This window comes from Camelus ferus, chromosome 30, assembly GCF_009834535.1.
Source record: "Camelus ferus isolate YT-003-E chromosome 30, BCGSAC_Cfer_1.0, whole genome shotgun sequence".
NCBI classification, from domain to species: domain Eukaryota; kingdom Metazoa; phylum Chordata; class Mammalia; order Artiodactyla; family Camelidae; genus Camelus; species Camelus ferus.
This window is the reverse complement of record NC_045725.1, coordinates 21,901,627-21,928,016: the sequence shown is the minus strand read 5'-3', so window position 1 is coordinate 21,928,016 and position 26,390 is coordinate 21,901,627. Positions and strand designations below refer to the sequence as shown.

The 26,390-nt window shown below is 41.7% G+C and overlaps 1 protein-coding gene across 16 annotated transcripts in view; it reads right to left on the bottom strand.

The window, feature by feature from the left end:
• Positions 1-26,390, bottom strand: part of NEDD4L (NEDD4 like E3 ubiquitin protein ligase) — a 299,160-nt gene that overhangs the window by 126,126 nt on the left and 146,644 nt on the right. For 8 of the 16 annotated variants that reach the window (XM_032470627.1, XM_032470629.1, XM_032470630.1 and 5 more), the window contains 3 exons: positions 10,737-10,818; positions 8,104-8,142; positions 5,534-5,587 (listed from right to left, as the gene is read on the bottom strand). In XM_032470627.1, the coding sequence (XP_032326518.1) occupies positions 5,534-5,587; positions 8,104-8,142; positions 10,737-10,818 (175 nt within the window). Of the gene's footprint in view, positions 1-618; positions 1,220-5,533; positions 5,588-8,103; positions 8,143-9,512; positions 9,741-10,736; positions 10,819-26,390 lie in introns of those variants that run through there. The other 8 variants (XM_014557682.2, XM_032470625.1, XM_032470631.1 and 5 more) reach the window with 7 other exon arrangements.

Below are 26,390 nucleotides of genomic sequence, written 5' to 3'. Positions count from 1 at the left end.
CCCACAAGTATGAAGACCCTTGTTCAGTATTACTTAATGGGATGAAAAAACTAAGACAATACATTATATAACCAGGGATGGCCCTCCAGAGCTAAAACGACATTAGAAAAAACTGGCCCAACTTTTCACACAATTATTAAGAGACTAGACAAGTTTAAGGCGAGATTGTCCCCCTTGTATCAGAACTGATTATTTTTTAAAGCAAAGTAGTGTCACCGGCTGTAGCTGTAGACAGCTTTTAAATGCATCTCCGACGTCAATGCATTGGGGCACTGGCAGATCAACTTAAGTAACAAAGTTTAAAAATTTTTTTATTCAGGAGGAAGGAAAAACTGAGAAAGGGTTGTCTGGATTTTCAAAGCAGTTATCTGACTGTGAGGACCTGAGGAAATGGTATTTTCTGAAATGCTAACTCGTTTCATGGATCTCTACCAAAGGCTGGACCACAAATCAGGGTCCCAGAACTCGGCGAAACGTTAAGTTACCCTGGCCCCAGGCAAGGAAACTCCCAGAAGGGAGAATGATGGAGTTTACTTTAATTATGCTGCAGAATAAGCTTGCTGGGCTTGAATCAGTCCCTTCCGATCAGCCGGCACACGGAAATGCATGCTAACTTACCGGGGCCCCGGCTCCCGTGGAACCAGAGCTGGCGGCGTTATCCTCCTCGGGGCTCTGGGGAGCTTCCTCCGGCCCCCGAGTCACAAGAATCCTGAAATGCTGTTGCCCTGCATTTTGATCTTGCCTGATCTTAAACGTGCAGCCCTGACCCTGCGGCGACCTTTCCACGGAGTTGGTCCTGTGGATTTCGGGAGCCACCCTGCGGCCCCGAGGCGGCGTCTCCGGGTGTCCCAGAAGAACGCGCTCTTCTGTTGGGCTCCCGCGTTCGGCTCGCGGCTGCGTGGGGTACGACGTGCTCCTCTCTAGCCGGATGCGGGGATACCTTACCAACCTGTCCCCCTTGGTGCCAGTGAACCCGAAGTTGAAGTCCCCACCCAGCCCCGGCGCACCAGGTTGCGGCTGCTGCAACTGGAAGACAAAGCACCGCTTCCCGGAACTTCCAGAAGCATCTGGAACGTGCTGCAGGGACCAGCGCCTGGGCTCCGGCGCCGATGGGCTGCTCTGGCCATCAGCCCCGAAGGGCGTCAGCCTCACCTGGCGCACGTCGGCGCTGGAGGCGCGGTGCTGGATGCGGAGCCCGCCGCCGCCGCCGCCGCCCTCCGGCCCCCGGGCGGCCGACGGCTCGGCCTCCTCGCGGCCGTCGGGGGCCGCGGGGCCCGGTGCTCGGCGGCCGCACGTGCCATTGACCTGCGGGCCCGGGGCCCTGGACGCCCTGGGAGGGGAGCTGTCCGGGCTCTCGGGCTCCGAGCAGCCGCCCCGAGACGCCAAGCCGGCGTCGCCGTCCAGGCCCTCAGGCGGCCCGCACCCTTCGGGGGCCCCGTCGGCCGCTTTGCGCTGCAGCGAGATCTGCACGGACGAGCTCCGGGTGGGACGGGCGTCGACGGGGCTCAGGAGCTGTGGGATGAACATGGACGTGCTGCGCTTGAGCGCGCCCACGCCTCCCTGCAGGCCGCCTCCGCCGTCCTCCGCTCCGTTCGGGGTGAAGGGGTGAGGGCCGCTTCTCCGCGGGAGCGTGTGGAATGCCATGAAAAAGTCGTCTTCTCTCTCCTGGTCTAGGATCTCTGATTCGGGGGCTGTGTTGCTGCGACTAGAGCCAAAATGAAACCGAAGCCGATGGGCCATGGTGCCCAGAGGGCCTGGGAGGGAGAGGGCGAGCGGCAACAACAAGCCCGACGCTGCCAGAAGTCAAAAACCAAAGACACAAACTCCAAGAAAAAGTGTCCCATCTGCCAAACCGTTAGCACTGCGGCACCAAGAGCGACAGATAGCAGAAATAACCCAAGTGGCAAGCGGCATTCCAGGCATGATTGGATAAGAGCAAAAAGCTCTCATCCACACTGTGACAGAGGGTAGGATGGCCAGAACCACATGACCGCCGTCTCCCCCTCCAATGCCAGCTTGTGGACTTAGTGGAGTTTTCCCCCCTCTCGCTCTTTTTTTTTTTTTTTTTTTTTAAACAGCAAGAGCCTGAAACAGCACCTTCCCAGCTGCTGCTTTTCCATCAGACAGGAGTGGCCCCAGCAGGGAGCTCTCACAGCTGACTAAGGCAGCAAACACACTCCGAGCCATGCTGCTATAAATCTAACCGCATCGCGCTCACAGGACAGTTCTTCCCGAACTAAGCAGGGCGCCGGGGCTCTCTCAAACCAGTGCGAGCCTGAGATCTGGCATCGAACACAGGAGCACACACAGCATTCCACCACCTTTCCCACTGAACCAAACAGTGACAAGTGAAAATGCCTGGCTGCAGGAAAAACCCTTTCACGAGCAATCGGATGTTACGTTCCTCTGTTATTTATGATATCACCGCACTGCCATGATGGAATGCAAACTAATAAAACGTACTATAAATACAATTACACACCCCACAGAATGAGTGTCCCTCCAGTGCTAAATAATTAGACCATGATCTACAAGTTACAAAATAGATAAGTGGTAGGGGACAGAACTTACTGCCAGTCAGTGGTCTGCCTCCTGGCACTTTTTCACCTAAAAGATGGGGGTAGGGGCGGGGCAGCGGCAATCTCACACATAATATGATTCTCAGACATGGTAGTAGCAGAGGAAAGGAACCCAGCTGGAGAAAACATTCTCTCCCATCTGCCAGATAGGAGGAAAAAAAAAACAATACCCGCTCCCCGAAAAAAGAGAAGGAAAACTGAAGAAGGGTGTGCACGTGGTTTTTGAAATGAGTTAACTTAAATACCAGCAGAAAAAAGGCTGCCCGGAGCTGACCGTTACCCAGCAAGAAGTCAGCAATATCACCCCAGTTGGGATACAAACATAGAATCCTGCTATTTTTGTGGAGGGCCAAAAAGGACCTAAGTAATAAAAGTGAAAGTCCACGTTCAAAAAGCTGTCATCGGATTTGTAGCTAACTTGGAGATATTCTGTGTGTTTTAAACTTACTCTTTTTCATGATCCAGAAACATCAGTTATTTAACAAAGAGGTTTATTTAGGAGGGAGTAAAAAAATAAGGGGAAGGGAATACCAAGCTACAAAGAGTGACAAAAAGTTTATTTTAAAATCTGCAAAGTATGACTTTGTCAACAGCTCTGGAGACCGAGGTGTGGAGAATTAACCCTGTGTTTACATATATCCGAAGCTGTTTTCTAAAGGCACGTGTTTTAAATGCCAAAAATGATCTCTGAGGGAAATGGGAGCCGGTTTGTGTCATGCTGAAACTGCCAAGTACTGCTAAAGTCACCTATTGTCTTAGCTGGATTAACAGCCAACAAAGAAAAAACCACTACCAGCAGCATTCACTGCACAGTAACAACACTGCAGATGGCCTGGGGCAAAGCTAGGTACATAAAACACAGTTTTTCAGATAAAGTTTGTATTCACATGGGATTTCTTAGAGCTCTGCATTCAAAGCCCTTTTTGGCTTGGAAGTACAGTTGAGGGCCCACAGCAAGGTCATCTCAGCAAGTCATTCTTTTAGACAATGGAAATGGGAAACAAAAAATAATTTTTTTACAGTGAATTTCCTTTAATAGAAAAATAATTAGTTAAAACACATCTGACAAGATGCAATTTTTCCTCAAAGCTGACCGTTTCTTCACCTTGAAGAAGCATTTTATACGCAATAAGTGAAGGAGTAAAGGTTAGCCTGTGGCTTTGTCTGTGTCTCCAGGGACTTACTGTTACTCTGCTGAACATTGCCTAGTTCAATGTTTGCTGGATGAGAGATGGAGTGCTACGAACTGCAACCTCAAGCAGAATTTTCCATTCGATTTAACAAGAAAATAACTTCATACACAGAGGTAAAGTGATTTAGCTATTCAGTACTAAGTATCACCCAAGGTACAAAATGTCGAGTTCAACACAAAGCCACTGAGAATCCACGTATTTTACTAGAAAAGGTATCAGGATGGTAGGCGAGCATCTGTTGGCTTTCTAATTTGGAGAATAATACCAGGCACACAAGATCAAATATACTCCCAAGTTCAATGCTAAGGGTTAAAGCCCTCGCTATTCACTGACACTGGCCTGAGACTTAGGAGACCAGCAGGTATGTAATTACATAAGGGCTCCAAAACCCAGCTGTTTCATTTACAAGAACAGGGAATTAAATGAGTTGTACTGTAACGCTCCTCCAGATCAAATATTGTGTTAAACTCAAGCTATTCAAAAACTTGTAGTTTCAGTTGAATTCTGCAGAAAGAAGGTTTCATAAAAACATTTCTTTTGAGCAAATAATACACAGTTGGACCCTCCATATCCATGCATTCTGCACTCTGGATTCAACCGTGAATCAAAATTATTTAGGGAAAAAAAATTCCAGAAAGTTCCAAAAAGCAAAACTCAAATTTGCCTCATGTAGACAACTAGTTACATAGCATTTACATTGTATTGGGTATCATAAGTAATCTAGAGATGATTTAAAGTATACAGGAGGATGTGTGTAGGTTATAAGCAAATATCATTTCATTTTATATAAGGGACTTGAGCATCCTTGAATTTTGTTATCTGCAGGGGTCCTGAAACCAATCCATGGATACTCAGGGACAACGGTACATAAGTTTCAGGGAAAGTAAATTTGAGTGCAACTGACTACACTGAGTTGTAATACCACTTCTGAGTACTTTAAAAGCTTAAACATATCATAATAATATTCATTTTCATACTTGGAACATTTGGCTCATGGATACTTAATGTATACATTCCAGGGAGTTAAATCTGGCAACATGCTTTAAGCAAGCATTCTGAATTTTGTTTCTGAAATTCCATTTCTAAAATGAAATCTAAGTTATGTCAGTTACATATATATATGTACATACGTATGTACGTACATATATATGTATATATGTATACACATAACTATCAATCTATAGAAAATGTTAGAACGTACCAGTTTTATGCCTCAGGCAGATTTCTGGTTCTTCGAAGGTATTTTCTACCAATTTCCCTTGAGAAAATACCACTTTTTAAATACAGCTTAATTTACCTGCTAAATATATATTCACTTTTTGCTATATACTGTTAATTAGATTTTTATTTTCCCAAAGAGATTCACTATTGAACATGTCACAGTCTTACAGTCTGGCTGATACAGAAAAACCCTGAAAGGTTCATTTACATGAGTAACGGCCCCTCAGATTTGCCTACCATTTTCTATCCCCAACAGAAGAGCAGAAGCATGTACGGTTTGATGTCTCACTGGTGTGACTTTCACAATATTAACTATGATGAAAAACATATGCATATACAAGTAAATTTTGTCCTACCCATACAAAAATATTTGTTTGAATTATGAACATTAAACTAGTAATGGGACAAAAAAAATGTTATTTTGAAAGACATTTATACTGTCAGAAATACAACATAAATACAGATTTTTAAAAAGATGCTTCTCTAAAAATTTGTTTTTAAAAAAAATGAAGCAAAAATTAAAAATCAGGACCCACTTACCAATCTGTTTTCATCAAATACTTCAAACAAGAGTCTGTGATTAGATGGGTTTACCTATAAAGGACGAAAATAATATTTTTTAAATGGGCATAAATAATTCAAAGAATGAAATAAGAGACTGAAAGAATAAAATACTTTATAATGTGCCCAAATGAATTGTGTAATATAAACCACTTGCTCTTCTGGAAATCCTGTATCTACTAAATCAAATTTTCTAATACCTGATTTCTACACTTATTATTTAGGCATACCAGAAGAAGGAAATGCTTGTTTCAAGCTGCCTTTCTAACACAAGAAATGATAATTCTAAATAGTTCTTAAAAGTTCCTTAATCTCCCCTAAAAAGGCATCCTCATGCCTGCAGACCAAGACTACATCCTCACAAAGGTCTATGCCTGAGGAAATTTCTTAAGGCTAATAACAGCAATGATGATAATAATAATAATAATAATAATAATAATAATAATAATAATAATAATAATAATAATAATAAAAAAATAGGGAAAGCAGCTTTTTTCCATTCTGTGAATACTTTTTAGGCTATTATCTCCTCATTAAACATCAAAAACATGTGATCTCATTTAGTCTCAAAGCAACCCTATGATGTGTAACTGTCACTCAAATTTACAAAGGAGGAGCTGAGACCAAGATGATGAAGTGACTTGCCCAAAGCCCACAGCTAGGATGCAAGGCAACCAGGATGCCCACCGGTCTGGCCTGCCCTTCCTCAGAGCCCAAGCTCTGAACCATTAGAGAGACAAAGAAATCAAAGATGGTCCCACTTCCAGCAACTGTGGGGTCAGCGTCAGAGCTACTGGGCTTTTGATGATGTCTTTTTGCTTCTTTTCTGTCTCTTTACCCAAACCTCACCAAAATAACAGGAATCATCATTCAGACTCAAGGATCACTTAGTTAAGTAGCAACCACGTGCGAGACGTGGTAGGAAGCATTCTCATTTCTATCGTGGCCCGTAAATCCTGGAAACAGCCCTATCAAGTGAGGATGCCTGTCTCCTAGTGAGAAGGGAGCCCGTGGGGGGGGTGCCAGTCCTCAGGCAGCTTCTCCAGGGGCAGAAAGGCTGTAAGTGGTAGAGCCAGATGTGGGACCCATGTCTACTGCTACAAAGTGTCAGCTGCTTCACCATGCAGAATTAAGTGACATAACCTTTGACGGAACAGAGAACACGACTTGTGCTTCTGACCTCTCGGCTTGCTCTCAGCCCAGTGCTGCTGGGTGTGCTGCTGACTACCCACAGGTGTGCTGCTGACTACCCACAGGTCCTGGCACATGCTGGCACACAGTAGACGCTCAGTAAAGAACTGTGCAATGAATACAACAAAAACGGTTTTTAAAAATGCCAAAAAACAAAATAGAGTTTATATATGTTTAGAGCTAAGGTAAGTTGGAAAAAATCTTGGATCTACTACAATTTACATAAATGTGGCCAAGGTGTGAAACGGAAAGAAGTTTAAGTCATCTGGAGTATCCCCAATGGAAAGTTGTATCTGAGTTAACGAAGGGCCCAATAGCACCTATCTGCCCCATCACTTTTTCAGTCCTTCAGAGAGTAATTTAAAATACATCTGGTAAAGGCTACACACAGGATCTCACCAAGTATTAAAATACCAATGCCATAATTTAGCTCTGAACGTAACAGAAAACAGATGTTGTATACAGTGTCTTAAGTTTGGAGCACATAAAATAAACTACTATTGTGATTGAAAGGAAGAAATCAGGACCAATTATAATGGTTCTAATGGTAACCTTGTCCTTTGGGAATCTATACTAATCAGATCTCATCTGGAGCATGTCTGGAGGTAAAGCAGTTTTTAATACCACAGCTATTCAGACAATTAAAATTAACTCAACTTGAAGAGAAAAAAATCTTTTCCATTAAATAGCTGAGCACTTTAATATTTTCAAAATTTCAGTACAAAAAAAAAAAAAGGAACAACCACAAAAACTCTCAGAACAGTCATCTCTATTAATCCATAGAACTCAAGTCATTTCTACATATAGCCTTCTAGATATTAAACATAAAAGCCTAAGGAAATTTTACCTAATTTGGTGATATTTAAACTCCAGAAGTAGATTTATAATACACACATACACTCACACTGAATATTTTAACTGTAAAAGTTTTCTTTCCTAACTGGAACATGACTGGTAATTTTTAGCTTGGTTTTAATCATGTTGGCTCTGTTAGGCTCATGTCTCATAGAAATAATTAGGTTATTGTTTTAATTACATTTTACCTTATTTTTCAAAAGAAAAATATGAATAGAAGATCTAAAAGATGGTCTTTGGATAACTTTTTGTTTCACTCGAATGTCCCCAAATGAAACAAGTCCAGATTTTTGTCTTTGAAAGTTTGGGATACATTAGGAAGCTACCCAACTGTTTCTCATATTATAAGGAATTTCATGATAAAAATTTAACAGCTTTCACTCAATATAATGGATTGCAATACAATCTAACTACCAATAACAACTATTACAAAAAAAAAAAAAAAAAAAACCAGAAAAGAAAAGAAAGAAAGAAGAAGAAAAGAAAGAAAAAGAAAAACTTACTCTAAAATAAAATTCTTCATTCCATTTTGGGTTCAGCGTCTGGAAGAGAAATCATCTTGTAATTTCTTTTGCAGTCTTTTGAAACATTAACAGTTACTAGTACAATGCAACCCACATATTTGCTTAAATTTTTTTTAATCATAAACAAAATAGCTAAAAGATTTTCAAAATGGCAATATAAGAAGCATTTAGTCAATTATTTGAGACTATACTATAAACCAAACTAGATGGGGAGGGGATGTATTTATAAAACAGATGATTCATCAAAAAGAAACCATAAATTCCATGCTATCAACCAGAAGGAATAATACCAGGGACCTACAAAGAGCCATCATCATAAAAATATAAAGACATCCTTCAAGAAATTCACATTGACATGATTATTCCATCAAGAAGGAAGTGAACTTTGTTTACTTCCTTCAACCTGCTACAAATCTGTTTTGGAGAGCAATGAGGCAGGTGGTAGAAGGTGAAAGTGTTCACTATTTAAATACTGAAATCTAAAGAATATTTTATAAAGAATACTAATGATCAGATTATATAATGTGAAGGAAAAAAATAACCCTGCTGGTTCTAAACCAAAAGTGAATTATTTTTTCCCCAAAATAACCAGGTTTAAAAATATTCATCCACCTATCCTTCAGTCCTTTGCTCGCTCCATCCATCCATCCATCCATCCATCCATCTCCATATCAGTCTATTTAAATATGTATCTCACAGGGACATGGAAAGGATACTTTTGTCCTCAGCTTGGACAAAAGGTGGACTGTCAAACATCCTTTGAAACTAAGACAAAACACACTGTGAAAAGAATACATATACACATGTTTGTGCATTTGGACACGCATAATACTCAAAACACATCTCTGAAAAATTACATGTAAAAATCTGAGACTGAAAAATCACAATGACTCACCAATGACTACAGACATTTTTAAGTTAGAATGATATTTGCCTTTATCAATTATTTCCTCTAACATACTAAGGCGAAGAGCAGCAAAATAACACAAAGCACTGTAAAATAAACACAGAATTTGTACAACATCGAACTGGCATTTAAAAAAAAAAAAAGTCAGTGCTTTCCCCACCCAGTAACTCCACAGTGAATTCAACCCTAAATAAAGGGGTTTCATACCTCCAGGCATGAATGGAGCCGGGGATGGTAATGAGTGAGAGGGAGCGGGAGGACCGGGGAGGGGGGCGCGGGCTCAGGCCTGCCCCGGGCTGTAGCCCTCCCAGGGACCCGGGGACCGGCTTCCTAGAAATGCGGAGGCGGAGAGGCAAAGGACAGGTGAGGGAAGGACACAGCCACGTGAGACCACAAAACACATGAAGGACCAGGTACCCGGCCACAAGGAGAGGAGGAGGAAAACAGTTCTTAAACCCGAGCGCAGCACAGAAATACTAACCGGGAGTCTGGCTGCCGAGTGAGGCAGCCCGAGCAGCCCCAGCTACTGGGCGACACCCTCTCCCGTGGAGAGGAGGGAGGAGGACCTCCCCTCGGGAACGAAAACCATTTCCGTCTCCCGGATCGCCGGCTCCGGTGGCTTTGGTTCTCTGCTCCCTCCGCGTCCGGCGGGCAACCAGGTCCCCGGCGGCCCTGCCTGCCAGGCAGGCCTCCCGCCCCACTGGAAACTGCACCAGTGACAGCGCCCAACAGGGAACAATGGCCTCCGTCCTTCGCAGGAATCCTCCCCCCTAACCAAAACACCGGCTCCCGTTTGCAAAACTGATTTTTAGCCGCGGTCAGAATGCCAGGTGGAAGACACACTGGGTTATTCCTTACACAAAACGCCCTGGCCACAGACCCCAGGAGTCTGCACAATAGCAGGGGAGGTATCTTTTTTTTTTTTTAAGCCATCCTGCTCTCCAGAAACTGCTTATCACACAGTGTTAGACTGTTTACCCCCTAAAGGTGGGGAGGGAAAAATAACAGTAATCCATAAATAATACTGAAGCACAGGTGGGACTTTTGATAGAAAACACGCACCTTGAATAAATGTCCCAAATAGGGAGTAATCAGTTTAATATATTTTATAGATGTATATAAAAACATGGGGATAGATGAATTAAGATATAATTAGGGAAAGAAAACTTTAATTGAAGTTGTGTATGTAAAATTTGGAAAAGTGAAACATATACACACATAAGTTACATAGTTTTATTACTAATTTTTAAAATTTGTTTTCACGTAGCTAAGTATCTTACTTCCTTCAGTCATACTTGTTTTAAGTTAAACCATTCCTTCTGTGCCTACCAATTCCACAAGCCATTCCATCTCATTAAATGTACTTCAAATTACTTTAAATTTGTTTTCATAAGCTAACAAGCCATCAAGAACAAATCCTTGCTTTGCTTTATTCTTTGGAGGGAAAAAAACCTGCTACTTGTAGTAATGCTTGCTTTAATACTGTTTTTACAGTCATTTAACTAAAAGCCAAAACCCATTATCTTAGGTTAACACTGAAAAGTTTGGTCTCTGTTGAATTTTTAGATTTAATTCTGATAGGTGCTTAAATTAAAAATATTGCCACCTTAAAATTAAAATATAAACTTCTACATGAGCCCAAACACATAATTTAATCACATTAAATTATGACTTAAATGGAGTTTAATTAAGGATGGACACTTACCTTTTTAATTGTTTTTGTCTGCACCAAAGCAAGTTCTCTATTCTCATCTGCCACGTACAGTGAAAGTTTCACGTATGGATCACTGTAAGAAAAAACAGGATCACACTTTTCATTTTACAAATACAAAAAAGAAAGTTGTCAAAACCTAAATGCAAATACAAAAATATCAGTTAATGACCCTGCTTTAGTAAATTTCACAAACTTAAGCAGTAATATTTTCAACATGCTTTCTAGGAAAACATACTGAGAAAAGTTTTTATCAACAAGAACAAATGATGTTTATTTAAAAGCAAACCTAACATGAAATTCATATTCTGTCTTTAAAGATCATCTTCCCTATTAATTCAAAAGAATTAATCTGCCATAGTTTTTTCTAAGCACAGATTCTGGAAGATTAAACAATAAAATTTATTAAAAGGCATACAAAATTTGTTCAGACCAGCAAAATCTAGCTAGAAAATTTAGTTTGCATCTTATTTCTATTCTGATTTCCACTTTCTAGGTAAAAAAATTTTTTTCTTTTAGTGGAGCTAAAGCAGGCATTGTTCATCTAAACCAACACATATCATCTTATAGATAAAAACAAAAACTCAAAAACAAAAAATTAAAGCCCAGGAAGTCAACAGAGAGCTATCCAAAGTTACAGATTTCAGTAAAATTCTGATTAAATTTCAGGTTTCCTGACTTCAAGTTCCAGAGTCCCCATCATTTCCCTGGAAAACTGTTAACTTTAATTTAGCAAGAAGTGTACTGAATGGATTACTTACTGTGGATTATCTACTAAGAACTTGGTAAATCCACTCATCACAGGGTCTAGTATTGCTAAGCTACTGGGGTAGCTCAAATCTAGTTATAAGAATCTGGGATCCAGGTTCTTCTGTTTCTCCTAATTACTTGAGATCCTTAAAATCATAGAAAGGGCTCTCAGGTATTCAATCCCCAAATTTTCATTTATCTGATTATCTGAAGTAGATGAGTTATTTCTAGCCAATTTGAGAACCATCCTTTTGTAGTTAAATACAACATGACTATTAACCCTTATTTTGCAATGTTCAGGATATTTCTAAAGATTACACAGAGTATCATAAAATTCTTAAGACTATATTGGTTTTTAATTGATAGCTCAATAAACATGCCATGAAATCCCTTAAGGAAAGAGAAACGTGTGATAAAACGAAAAGCTTAGTAGTAACAGGACTACACTCGATATCCAAAAAACAAATCACAAGCCATTGAAAAATACTGTTGGTGCATATATGTAGCACTTCATTAATCATAAATGCATCTTAATGGAAACTACAACACATCTCCTTAAAAAAAACAGGAACAGAATTTTCTCAGTTACATTCTATTACGGGTAAATACTCTTATTATGAGTAAGTACTTTTAACATTCTGGTTTAGAAGAAGGTGTTAATTAATCCCTGATTTCTTATCCTTAAGCTACAGGCGCTATTTCATTAAAGAATACACCCAAGTCTCCTTGTCTGGACACGCTCAGCCTCAAAATGAAGAAGAATCAAGAGCTACAACCTAATCTAAAGACCCCAGGAGGACCTTCCTAATTACAGCCACGGTCTGGGTGATGAATCAGTATATTTCCAGGTCGGTGGTTCTCGGACGTTAGCTTATCACAACTGCCTGAGGACGAGGGAAGTCAAAACACAGATTGCTGGGCCCCAACCCCGAAGACCCCCAAAGATCTCATAGGTCTGGGCTGGGATGGCAGAATTGGCATCTCGAACAAATGCCCAGTGAGGCTGATGCTCTTGATCCAGGAATCATGCTCTCGGAACCATTGTTCTAGATGAGTTATTTGAAAAGGGTAATTTTTTAGCTATCGAAACCCATTTTCTATTTCCAGCCACCAAGCCATTGCTAAAAAAAGCTCACAGCCTGATATCTCTGTTATCTCAAGAACAGGCTCCCAGGATGCTGTGGAGGGTGCGCGCGCGCACACACACACACACATATGATCCCACGTTACAGAGAACACAATAAACTCTGCTGACTGCCATCTCTTGTTTTCATGGCCCTTGGCTATCCTGATTGCTGCCTATTATGTAACTGCAATAAAGAGCCAGGCACTCGCTTTAATGGAACATCCACATTCTTCTTCTAATCATTTATTTACCTCAGTTTATAGCCCCTGAATAGTTCACAGTAAGTGACACATGCAGTTGGGGGTGGAGGGTGGGGTCTCTGAGTCTTGGACAGTGTCTCCCAGCTGTGACAAGGCCGGCGGGTCTGGGCCTGTCCTGAGTGCTCATCCAAGCAGAGATAAGAGCCAAGGGTGTCTACGTGAAAGACTGGCCAAGAAACAGCCGTTATAACTGTGATCTCTATTCTTTCCTCTCTTACTTTTTTGGTTCTCTGTGGCTCCTCCCGAGCCCCCTATTTCTGCTGTGAATGCTGATCTGACTTGACACCGATTACCTCACAGTATAAACGGGGCTGGGGGGGGGGGTGTGGCCAACCACAGCACACCAAGTATTCCATGCTCCTTCATTACTCCTGCCCCCGCGGGGTCTGGGTGGAGATGATCAAACTGGTAATCTTATCTTGGCAACCAGTTACTGTCCTGGTGGTTGGTGTGCAGTACCACTCAGGGCTGGCAGTAACATTACTAAGAAGCTCAGTGCTTTGTGGTTTCGAAGAGAAATTCTGTTTTGTAAATCTTTCGTTTTCTCTGCGTAGTGAAGCTGTTTAGGTATTAACATTCTTTCTTTTCAGCCTTTAAAAGGAAACAAACTGATAATGGATTCAAACACCATCCTAGTATGAACTGAGTGCCTGCTATATTCCAGGCAAGGACAAGAGCATCAGAAATAAAAGACACTGTCCCTGCCCCATTTGAATGGGGCACAGAAGTAAAGCAATGATTGTGACTGAGTGTGTCAAGTACCCTGGGACCCAACATTCCACAGCAGTGGTTCCTGACCTTGTGCACACCAGTGTCACCTGTAATCGGGTGCCTGGCCCTACCTCAGACCTACTAGATCACAATCTCCAGGCTTGGGACCTGGGGATCTGCATCTGTCAAGTATCCCAGGTGATGTCCATGCACTGGTCCATCTGGGCATCTCTGCCATTATGTAAGGCTGAGACAGGGGAGGACCAAGACACTTGAATGGACAGAGGGAAGACAGAGGGAAGAGCCTGAGCAAAGGTCCGGTGACAGCTGGGAGCTGGAGTTATGAACATTAACACTGGCACAGATCAACTCTAGAAGGTTCCAAGAGAAGAGGCAGCTGGAGAGAGGCCCCCGGCTCAAATCATAAGGAACCTAGCATGCAACTAAGCAGCTGGCCATCACCACTGGGGCTCAGTCTTGGCTCCCACTATTTGTAGCTGTATGACTTTGGGAAACTCATATAGCTTCTTGGTGCTTGAGTTTCACCACCTGTATGTTGGGGACAATAGCAGTACTTTCCTTTTGTAAGGAGGCTGTTAGTAAGATGAAAATGACAATAGTGCCTGACATACAGTAAGCACTCAATAAATGTTAGCCACTGCCACCATCGTCGTCATCACCATCACGGGGTTGTGGAAATAAAGAAGATTCAGGATCAGACTCATTACAAGGGAATGAAACAGCAGGCAGGGAGACCAGCTGGAAGGCTTCTGCACCAAAGAGAAAGGTCCAAACCCAAAGGTAGTGAGGGTCAAAAAGAAAGGACCAGTGCTCACAAGATGTACTCACAAGAACTGGGGGACAGCTGAACGCGGCGAGGGGGTCAGGAGAGAGAAGGTCGTGCCCATCGCTAACTATTAGGCCTGGATGACTGTGTGCAGAGGCCCAAACTACACAACAGTGCTGTGGCTTCAGTACCTCACTGGACCAGCAACGTGGCCCACAGAAGAGCAGGAGGCACCCACTGACAAGGCAGCCCTCACCACTCTGAGACAAGTACGAATTCCCAGGCACCGCTTAAGACCTTGCCTTTATAACCAGAGTCCTTTCACTGGGCTCTCTTGACGAATTAGGCCATCACATGAGAGTGTGCTGTGGAATCTTTTGCTCTGTGTCCACGATGACCCATTTGTACTTAAGTCTGCATGGGCCAATCAAATGCTCATGGTCTGTTACTGGAGAATCCTGATGATTTCGTTTCACTTAAACTAGGAGAGGGAAAGTCAGACCTGGCCTCCAAATCCACATGTCTAGGGTGGGCAGCTGGGCAGCTGGGCAGCTGGGCAAACTACAAAATGCGTCATGAAGGAATCTTAGGTTCCTCTGTATTTTCCAATGAGTATGTAAGGTCTGGAAGGAAAAAACTACCTGGATGGGAGATTGGAGCGATTCACTCAGAAACAAGACACCTCATCCGTATACAAAAGATTACTTCTGAGGGGAAAAAGAGAGAATGGAGATGTCACCTTATTTTGGACATATGAGCCACACCAGAAACTCCTGCATGAAAGCAATGGCTACAAGACAGATCCTGTCAACTGGAATGGAATCTTCAGGAGACTAACAGATGCCAAGACACCCAGTTAGAAAAAATCCACAAGGACCTGCTTTCTCACAGGAAGTCATCAAGAAATCTAGGCCAAAAATCCATTCTGATTTGCAAAACTTCTCAGAGAAGATCTATTTTATATAACTGTTGTTTTGTTCATTCTTAACATGGAGCCCAGTGCTAAAAATTCTGTTTCCTTTCTCTGAGCCTCTGCTCCCACCATTTCTAATAGAAAGACAGCAGGACCATGGGCCAGCACTGACCTCAACCAGGTTTCAAGAATGAGGTCATTTCTCATAGAGAGGTGGAAATAAGACTTTCTGGTTTTTCCCGTTGCTCAGCCTCCTAGGACACACCGAACAAGGACAGTTACTCCTGACACATCACTAATGAAGGGGATGGTGTCTGACCATGTCCAACTGACTCACCCAAGTGATCTGTGACAAACAAGAATGAGTAAAGGGCAGTCCTTTTGCACCGATTATGTGCTCATTTTTATCAGACTAGTCTTTGATGACATCTATGTACTATTTTAAAGGAGGCAGGGCAGGGAGGGGAAGGAGGAGGGCAGAGACACATCCACCGGGAAAAGTGCTCAATCTGGATGTTGTTCAGACTGCAGTCAGGCTGGAACGGCACCGCCTTGTCCACCAGCTATAAACTGGTCATTCCAAGAGACCTGGATATCAGAAGAACAGGGAGAAAAGGTCTTCATCTTTCAACAGTGCTGCCTGAGGGAGCACTACTCTATCACCTGAAGGAAGCAATCATTCTTTCCCATCAAACGGAATTGCTTAACGTGCTGCTGTAAAAGGATCATGTCTCTGTTCCTTATTAGCAGAGCACTGGAGATCGAATTTGTTTTGACTACCTGAGGTATGACACACTGCAATTTAGCTAACCCAGAGACCATTTCATTGGAAAACTTGTTTTGTTGAAGGTTCCCTCCTCCTTTTCCATTTTACCATCACAGTCACTGTGACATAAATTACTGATCCGTAATAAATACCACAAAACACTTATAAAACAACAAGGAAAAAATTACATAGAGAGTGTGAGAGAATAAAACACATAAATATGTGTGATAATATAAAAACTTGAGTTTTCATCTAACAAGTGGTCACAGATGCAAAAGAATTAACACTTTCTCAAGAGAGACAGACATTTTAACACTTTACTACTGGAAAGAAGTTATCACAAGTTTTCTGGAAAGCAATATGGCAGGAGGCATCAAAGCACTAAAAAAACTCATGCCTTTAATTCAACAAATCTATTTCTAAGGATTAATTCCACAGAAATAATCAGAGATGCAGGCAAATATTTATCTGCAAAAGATACTCATCACAGCATCATATATAAGAAAAAATTAAAAGCAATCTTCTAGTCCAAGAGAGAAGTGGTTAAATAAATTATGGTATAATCATGTGCTAGAATATTATAAACCATTAAAATCATCTTTTCAAAGGATATTTTTAAATGAGAGGAAATAATCATGGTTTAACATTAAGGAATAAGCAGGATCTAAAAAACATGTGCCTAATTCTATAAATACATGAAAGTAATTGAGAAAAACATAACTATAGTTAACAGTCGTTCTCTCTAGATGATAACTTTCATGAATTATGTTTATTTTCTTCTTTGTGGTTTTTTCCCTAAATTTTCTACTGTGATCAAGTAATACTTTTACAAGTACAAAAATTATGAAAATAACGCACATATGCTACAATCATAATGCACTCTTGCATGAGGCACTGAACCCTGCAATTTCATGGCTGGTCTGCACCTCAATAACAAACTCACATGGGCTTTAACCTTTTTTTCCTACCCAGAAAATTACCTTAAATGGATGACTACTGAAGATTTTTGCAAGAAATATGCACATTCATTCCAGCCCTCGAGATTTACTGAAAAGGCATGAAGTTCACTTTGAAATACATCACTTGTCACCAACACTGACAGTGAGTTGCTCTTAAATACGTAAGATCTTTCAACAAACACAGAGAGAGCAGTGGTTCCATCACAGACACGCATTTTCACCTTTGTCCCAGGCAGGTGAAGAGCATTAAAGCGTTACAGCTTTGCCATATTCTGTGGAGCTGCCGGGAAAATACACTTTGGGATTCTCCAGTCATTGATTTTGCTGTTTGGAGCAGCTAGTACTTTACTCTCATCCTAACACCTGCCCGACTACCCAAGTCTTAAAGTCGCTAGTCAGGACTGAGTCTCTCCTTGCCCCCTGCCATCTATAACCAGTCACTCAAGGGTCCCAACTTTGGATCACAAGGGCCCTAGGGAGATGGAGGCAGGGGTGGGGGGCAGGGGAGGCACTGCATGGGCGTCTCTTTACTCTAACACATACACACACAGTTCTAGCTATGCACATCTGCAGCAGCCCATGAAAATATTTAAGCTAAGAGGTTTTGTTTTATTTATTTTTTTAAGATCCAATTTTGATTAAAACCAATGTTTTCTTCCAGTAGTATAAATACCATTCAGTGGAAGTCACTAACAGACAAAGTTTCACCTCTAGGTTACTAAAAAGTCCACACAGCCATCAAAGAAAATGGCAGTTGTGGCGTGTCTTTCTCTCCAACATTTTCCTTCTGTGATTTCCTCATGCACATGCAGTCAGTCACCACAGATTTCTAAGAAAACACTTTTCTTTTATGCTAGTAATAGTTTCACAGAGCCAAGAGAGATGGCAACTCACGAGGCCATAAGGGAACGGGGAAAAAAACTGCTCCCTTTTCAGAAACTGTCCAGTAATTGATTTAAATTCCTCAAGTTGTCAGTGAGGGTCCACCACGTGCAAAAAGACTGTGGTGGGCACCAAAGGGGGAGGCCAAAGGAGGAGGCGGAGGCGGCGGGACAGAGGTAAACAGATACAGATGCGCCCCTCAAAGAAGCTGTCTACTCCTCCAGAGAGACCAAAGTCAGACAAGACTGAATGTACGCAATGCGGATGCTGCATTTATGAAAGTTGGCTGTTTATATTAAGAACTCAAAAAAGCTCAACTTTTTATGACTATTCTAAGATGATCTGAAATGCTGGGAAAATCTTATGAACAGAAACAGTAACTTCTAGTATTATTTATGAAGCACTTTCTGAGAACCCAGTGTTGTGTTTGGTGCCTCACGTATACACTCTCTCTAATCCTAAGGATAATCCTGGTAAGGAGGGGGTCAGTAATTCCCGTTTCATGCCTGAGGGAAAGATGATGTCCTGGTACACAGGTGCACACATGAAATGCTATGTAGCCATGAAAATGGTATTCATGAAGAACTTGATGTGTTTTGTTTAAAAAGAAAGTTTAAAAAATTATAATTAATACAATATAAAAGCAAACTTACCCAATTATGAATATACCAAACTATAAATATTGTTTATCACTGCATTAATGAGACCATGAGTGATTTTTTTTTTATTTCTTTCATTTCTCTATATACTCCAAATGATACAAGTGGTCACTGTTTGGGGTAGGATGTCGAGACTGGAAGGTGATAAGGCTAGTCCTCATGGCCAGCCCCTGAAGTGGGCTCCCACTGGAAATGGTCCCAAACAAATGGCAGCAAGTAGAAAACTGAAGTTAAACATACTATGTGTGCCAATAAAGTAGGGAGGAGGAAGAGACACTCACAACTTTAACATCAATCTCTAATTTAACAACTACTTTCCTTTTTAAGTAACAGGGTAAAGACACCTCAAAGAGCCTTTAAAGAAAGGCATACAAACACTTTAAGAGGAGTAAAAGGGAATGCCCTTTCTTAGAAACTCTGTTAAATATCCCGATAGGAAATGTGCTTCATCGCCATTGTAACAGCGTCAATTCGTGGGGCCCATGCCAGTGAAGTGGCGGTTAATTACCATGTCAACACTTAGCACCATCCCTTTAGGGGGGTCTAAAAATCCACTCTGCCAAAAGCCTCAAGAATTGCTCCCCCCACCACGTATATTTGGTGGCAAGGGTGGGGAGGGGGAGCAATTCAAATCATGCAGTTGTTTAGAGAAATTACCATTTTTCCAAATTGATTAGAGGAGATTCGGCACAAAAGCGTATCTTCTGAAAGTCTAGTCCAGGAAGACATCAGCACATGCTCATCCTCCCCAAACCACAGGCACACACATACAAGGGGTGTTCAACAACCTGAGAGTGTCTGCAAAGTCTACAAGGGGCTTACTGCCTAATGTAAGTGGCCATCCCAAAAATAATCCAGGAAGAGGTTTTAAAAAATGTGGATTTCCCAGATTAGAGATGGTCCAAGGAAGTTAAAACTACAGTGGATCATCCCTCGTGTAGTGCAGTAGGACTGTCTCCTAATGTGCGATAAACATTATGGACAGTATGGAAATCTTTAGTCAAATGAGACCATTATACCAAATACTATCATTACATAAGTCAGCAATTTCAAATTGCCATATTGATAGGTCAGAGGTACTTTTAATCATTGTTTTCAACCCTTACTTGCATGATCATGCTTACTATCTCCGCAGGACTATTCCCCATAAAGCAGTAGGTTACAACCCAAATCCAAAAGATTCCTAACTGAAGGACTCTGGTATACCCATAGGAATATGTAGACACTCACAGCAAAAACATGTAGAGCTCAAATTCACTTTGTATAAACTTTAAATATTCCTTAAAAGCTCTGGCTGAACAGAAGTCTATGTAATGAATCATTTCCCCACAACTTCCCATCACAATACCACAAACATGGTTCCATAAACAGAAATTTTAATCTGTAAAACGGGCATTTTTAAACACACACACAAGTCCTACTATTGCTATTTAAAAGAGCATTCGGTCTTTGTCAATAAACTATCTGTGTGTGTTTAATTCATTTAAAAATTGTCCCAGAAGAATGTCTAATGGGAAATATAGCTACAGGACAATATATATTTAGAATAATATATACATACTTTTAAATTTACCAAACAGTTAAATTCTGTTTCATTATCAGCTTTCATTGACCTTAAATATTTAAGTAATATCCTACTTACATAACTGAAATAATTAACATAACCCGAGTTATCCCTAATGTACTTCCATATTCACTTACCAAATGCTCCACAGAATTAACTCCTGCCTATAGAAGTATTATCTGCTGAAAATGTTTATGTAAACTATTTAGCACAAGGGTAATAACCTTCTAGAACTCCAAAGAAGTAAAACAGACAGGAATTCCAAGAGGTAGTTCAGGCAGAAACTCTACAGATGGGGGAATGTGTTAATGACAGACGCATGAATGACTATCAGGGAAGAGTTCACTACACGTGGCTGGCCCATTTAACGATCACAGAAAAAGCCTCATCCTTGTCCAGTATTTTCCTTCAGGCCTCTGCTAACAAGAGAATCCTGGGCTGGTTAACAATAGATTTGAGTCTCAGAAGTTCTATGGATCCCAGCTTTAGCACACAAAGGAAACCATAAACAAGATGAAAAGACAACCTACCGACTGGGAGAAAATATTTGCCAACTATGTGACTGACAAGGGCTTAATTTCCAATATGGACAAACAGCTCATACAACTCAATAACAACAACAACAAAACCCAATCAAAAAAATGGGTAGAAGACTTAGAAGATCCAGACATTTCTCCAAAGACATATAGATGGCCAAAAGGCATATGAAAAGATGCTCAACATCCCTAATTATTAGAGAAATGCAAATCAAAACTGCAATGAGGTACCACCTCACACCAGTCAGGATGGCCATGATGAAAAAGTCTACAAGTAACAAATGCTGGACAGAGTGTGGAGAAAGGGGAGCCCTCCTACACTGTTGGTGGGAATGTAAATTGGCGTAGCCACTACGGAAAACAGTATGGAGGTTCCTTAAAAATACTAAAAATAGAGTTGCCACATGATCCAGCAATCCCACTCCTGGAGTTTCCCCAGAGATTCCGATTCAGATCTGAGGTTGAACCTGATAATATGAATTTCAAACAATCTGCTCATCTGGGCACCCCGCTATGGGAACCACTGAGACTCCATCTTTTCCTTTGTTTCTCCAGGATCCAGCACGAGGAGCTCATTCAACTCAGCATTTCCATTCCCACTACCCATCCCACCACTTCTGAGAGGATGGCAGCTGGGTACGGCTTCGTCTCTACTGGATGCCAAGGATTCTGCCCCGCCTGCCCTTTCCTTGGCCACTTGACACTGCCCTTGTTCACTGGGGTCAGAGGAAGGGCAACGTACAAGGCCCCACCCGTAATTACAATTTACAGTCACCATCACTTTTTGTTTTATTTCAATGAAGAGGCAGGTGGAGCTGAGTAAAGGCAAGTTCTTGACTATTTTTAAAAACTGTTATCATCCAATAAGAGGACAGTTGCAAGTACCCTGTAATTCTAAGAGCCTGTCAGGAACTCAGTTCTAAGGGAAATAAGGCAAGGAGACAAATTCTGAGATGTGATTACCTCGCCAGTCTGTCTGCCCTGACATGAGTCTGGTGGACACTGATACCTGCTCATCTAAACCCTTCATGGTTAGAATAGAAAAGTCAAGCCAATTCAAACTTCTTGCAAAGAAACATTCATAATTGCTTATTTTATTAAAAAAAAAAAAAACAACTAGTTCTCTCCATTCCCTAATTTATAAAGTCAGGAGCCTAAAAAAATAGGCACACAGACAACAGAACCACGTGGAAATCACCAGGACGGGAACAGACTTCCAAAGTCATCGTTCTAACTGAAGTCTGTTCCTCAGCTCATCTCACCTGTGCCCCAAAAGCAGTAACACTGGTCAAGCAGAGGAACCTTGAACTTGATGCCAAAGTGGAGTCAACACTGAGCTATGTGGAACTAGAAAAGAGGCCAAATTCTAACGTAGAGAATTACTCAGGGAACTCAGCCTTCATTAACTAAACGGGGAGAAAAAGATACTTCAATTAACTGTAGAAGTTGGTTCCCAGAGCACAGCTAGTGTTTTATGTCTGCTGTCCCTGCAAGCTCTGGGTGCGAGGACTAAAGACAGGTTCGTGCAAGTTCTCAGCACCCCTCGATATCAGAGACTGACACTGCTGAGACCCCCAGCGCCTGGCACGCAGGGCAAAGTTCTCGCCGTGCAGAGGAGCAAACAACGATGCAGAGAGCAGCCTCGCAGGGCCAGTTTTCCTGGGCAGACAGGACAAGCAGTGGAGAGAAGACGGAAGCCAAGGGCAGTTAAGGAAACAGGTAAACAGCTCCTATGCACATCAGTATCAATCTTTCTACCTTAATGTTTATTACACGCTGAGTTTTGTTCTGAACTCTTTCTGTACAATCCTTCCTTTAACGTATGAAGGAACATTCTAGGCGTCCCAGGGATGGGCGTGGTAGTGGTGCCAAATGCAAACCCCATCCCAGTCCAGTTTTCACTGCAAGAGTCTGTCTTTCTCCTAGGCAAGCCACTGTAGGAAACTGAAGTCATCCTTTTTTGGAAACCCTCGAGGCCAAATGTGTTACAGAACTCTGACTTTTTTCTCACTTTTGATGGTCCTGACTACTCCAGTTGCTGCATAACATTCCCAGTAGGGGCTTGGGGCCAGACCCACACGACCAACATGGACAAATATTTATGTTAAGTGTTCTACGTAAAACCAGAAATACCCTCAGGTCCATTCAGGTCAGGTTTTGCCAGCAAGTGAGTTTCCCACAAACCTACAAAAATGTTTTGCTTCCAGGCTTTTTGGATTTTCAAACTGCATGGGATTCTGGAGTGGTACTGCACTGCAAACAACACCTAAAACATGTTTACTACTGATGCCATTCTGCCCGTCACACTCAGACTGCCCTCAAAAGCACAAAGAACTGCCCGTGAAATCCTAGAATTAGAATTGCTCAGGGAAACAAAAACAGCCCCTCAGCTACAAAGTAATTGGCAAATATTTACAGTTTTATTTTCAAGGCTATAAAACACACACACACGCACATACACACACACACGCACGTACACACACACACACACCGGATGAGTTCTGTACTCTACCACCACATGGTGTTCTAAAATAGGACTGTAAGAGAGGCCAAGACAAGGATGTTTCTCAGCATTATACAGGAAGAAAAGACTGTAACTGAGAAAAAGAGGGCTGGGTTATGACAATGCCCCACCCCAACGGTAGGAAGATGAGCACCCGAGAGTACATTTTTTTTTCTAGTTATGCAGATAAATAGATGCTCACATTTGGACCTCCAGGACCCATGTGTTGTCAAGAAGGGATTTTATAGAAGAAATGAAGCCTCCGTCAGTATTAAAAACCTTGATTGATCTCCTCACCAGTGTGGACACCAGACTCCCTTACCACATCTTCAAAGCTGGCTGCACACAGGAGATTCTTCCTTGTGTTCAGATATTTTAAAATCCTCCCGTAAGTTACTGTGTTGGATGAGACTGGCTAGCAGAGGACTTCTAAGGAGAGCCTAGGGCAGGGTCTGTAATCACAGTAGGTACTGTGTGTATCCACCCCACCCCCACCTTGTAAGGGTGTGACAGTTTATGCTGCTAGATGACTTTATGGATATATGTTTCTCCCTGTCCCTGAGACCCTAAAGAAGGACGTGCTCAATAATCATGGGGTAAGAGCACAAAGGACAGCTTAAGACAACTGATGTAGAATAAAATGCACCTTTCCCATAAATAACTCTGGAGATCAGACCTCTAGTATACTTAACCACAACACAGGATCCTTGTTTTACTTTTGCCCTATGCTTAAGAATTTCTTAATTAGGCAATAAATACAGAATCCAGTTAAATCCTCTCATCAGTAACAGCCAAATCTGATTCCACCAATACATCAATCTACTACCTTCAAAGTTGTCAGCCCACTTACCCCAGGTGAATACTTGCTTATCGGTGATGCTTTAAATTTCCTCCCCTTCCTTCTGGGGAAATCCTTGATCCTTCCAGGCTCCAGGCAGCCAGCACCTCCTCCTCATCTTCCCAGAACAAACCGCCCTATAACAACCAGCCTCTCTGTGCTCCGCATTCCTACAGTCCTGAGTGTTCAGGCCACTGACTCACATGCCATTCCATATCATTAGTCCTTTTTCAAGTGTGTACATCTTAATACTCTTAAACTAGCTGCAAGTCACTATCTACTCCTTATGCTAGTCTGCATTTTCCATCAAAACCTACATAGAACAAACCCTCAATAAATATTTCTTCATTGTTTGACTTCCTACTCATCATACTGACAGCGTAACTTCTTCCCAGGGTCACACATTTGGAAACACTGTCTTGCCTGAGTTGCCAAAATGTGGAGTTCTCAACATATACCTGATAAGGATCAACTAGACATAATGTATTTTCTGTGTAAATCTCATTTTCTTAAACTTGCTTCATTTTCTTCATCTTTCTACAATGTGGGAGCCACGTGGTCATTTCCTAGACTGTCCTGAGTTATAAGCTCAAACTCAAAGAAGAAAACGGAAAAAAATAAGTTTCACAGTGAACCTCGTTTTCAGCAATAATGTTACCTAATATCCAAAACTAACATCATGAGCCTCTTTTGATGAACGAAAGCAAAATCTTTTTAACAAATGACGTATGGAATTGACACACTCTTGTGTGAGGAACTTAAACATTCAAATCTAAAGGACACAAAAATATTAATGTCTGAGGACTAACTTCAGGAGAAAATAACAGTTAATTTCAGACACTCTGATTACACTATTGATAATCATTTATAACCTGGAAAGGAAGTTCATATTTTTTTGAAGGTATCACTAATTCATTATGCGCCATTATAAATTTTTATTCCAACTGCACAAGTTCTCAGCATCTTGTTTCATGCTTTTTGCCCACTGATCATCTTCCCAAGCCTGGAAAGGTTTCCTTTCAAAATAAAGACATATAAACCTAAATACTGATGTCAGTTTTCACATACACCAAACGCTTAAATAGCCTTTAATAAAGGCGCATGATTGAGAAAAACTCATTGTAATTAACCTCAAAAATTTTTAATTGAAGTATAGTATTTTTTATTGATTTACAATACTGTGTTAGTTTCAGGTGTACAGCAAAGTGATTCATTTGTATTCATATTCTTTTCCAGATTCTTTATAGATTATTACAAGATAGTGAATATAATTTTTGCACTACTGATATGGATTGAGACATCACCCAATAGTGATTACAGTTACATCAAATATCAGCCACTTGTGGATGCAGCATGCATCACCATGAAAGTAAGATGCGATCTCTCCCTTCACTGGGTCATTGGGGGAAACGTGTGTTATGTTACCCCAAGGATGGTGAACGTGCAAATGCACTTGCCCATTCTATAGGAATAAGACTCCGTATCTATACTAAAGAGCAGTTTGAGACCTCACCATTAATGTTCAGGTAGCACACCTGCGTGGAGCTGTGCCTCCTTATAAATGAACCCATAACCCCCCAGACACATGCGACCTGAACGCGAGAAATGGCATGTGTGGGGACGACTATGTATCCTACGCAGATAATCACTTACTACTGGCTAATTAGATTTACACTCTATGGATTCTAAGTCTGTAATACTGAGCAAATTTTAAATTTTAAAAGGCAACCAGGTCCTACAGAGAATGCAAAAGAAGAAACAAGCCCCTGCCTTTACTTGAGCAGTAGAGATGTTCTACAGCCAGACTTCCCGCACTTTCTCGTGCGTGGCAACCACCTGAGGTTCTGTCGAAATGCACTCTGACTAAGGAGGTGTGAGATAAGTGCCGAGGATGTGCATTTCCAAGAAGCTCCCAGGTGACACCGCTAGTGGGTGTAGCAAGGCTCTAAGGGAGAGGAGAAAACAGTGCATTAAGGAGAGAAAAGGGCGTAGACTCTCATACAGAGCTCAGACTTGGATGCCCAGACAAGAGAAATACAAAGTTGTATGCTGGTGCTCTCCAATGCTTCCCCTTGACTTCTTTTCACTCTACAACACTCCCCAGGGGAGCTCACATTCCTCCTCCTCCTCCATGACTATTAACTAAGTAATGGCCAAGTCTGGGCTCCAGCTTGAGTATCAGAAAAGTAAATGAAGGCAACTCTGGCCATCCCCACCCAGTGATGATGCAACCTCACGGATGAAATTTGCTGCAAGCTCCCATCTCCTCTTTTCCATATCTTCTTCATGCAGCCACGTATTAATCCAATCGCCTGGGCCAACCACACAGGAATCACCTACTCTGAACTGGTTCCTTCTAACCTCAAAGATAAAGTCCAGATGACTATGACGTAC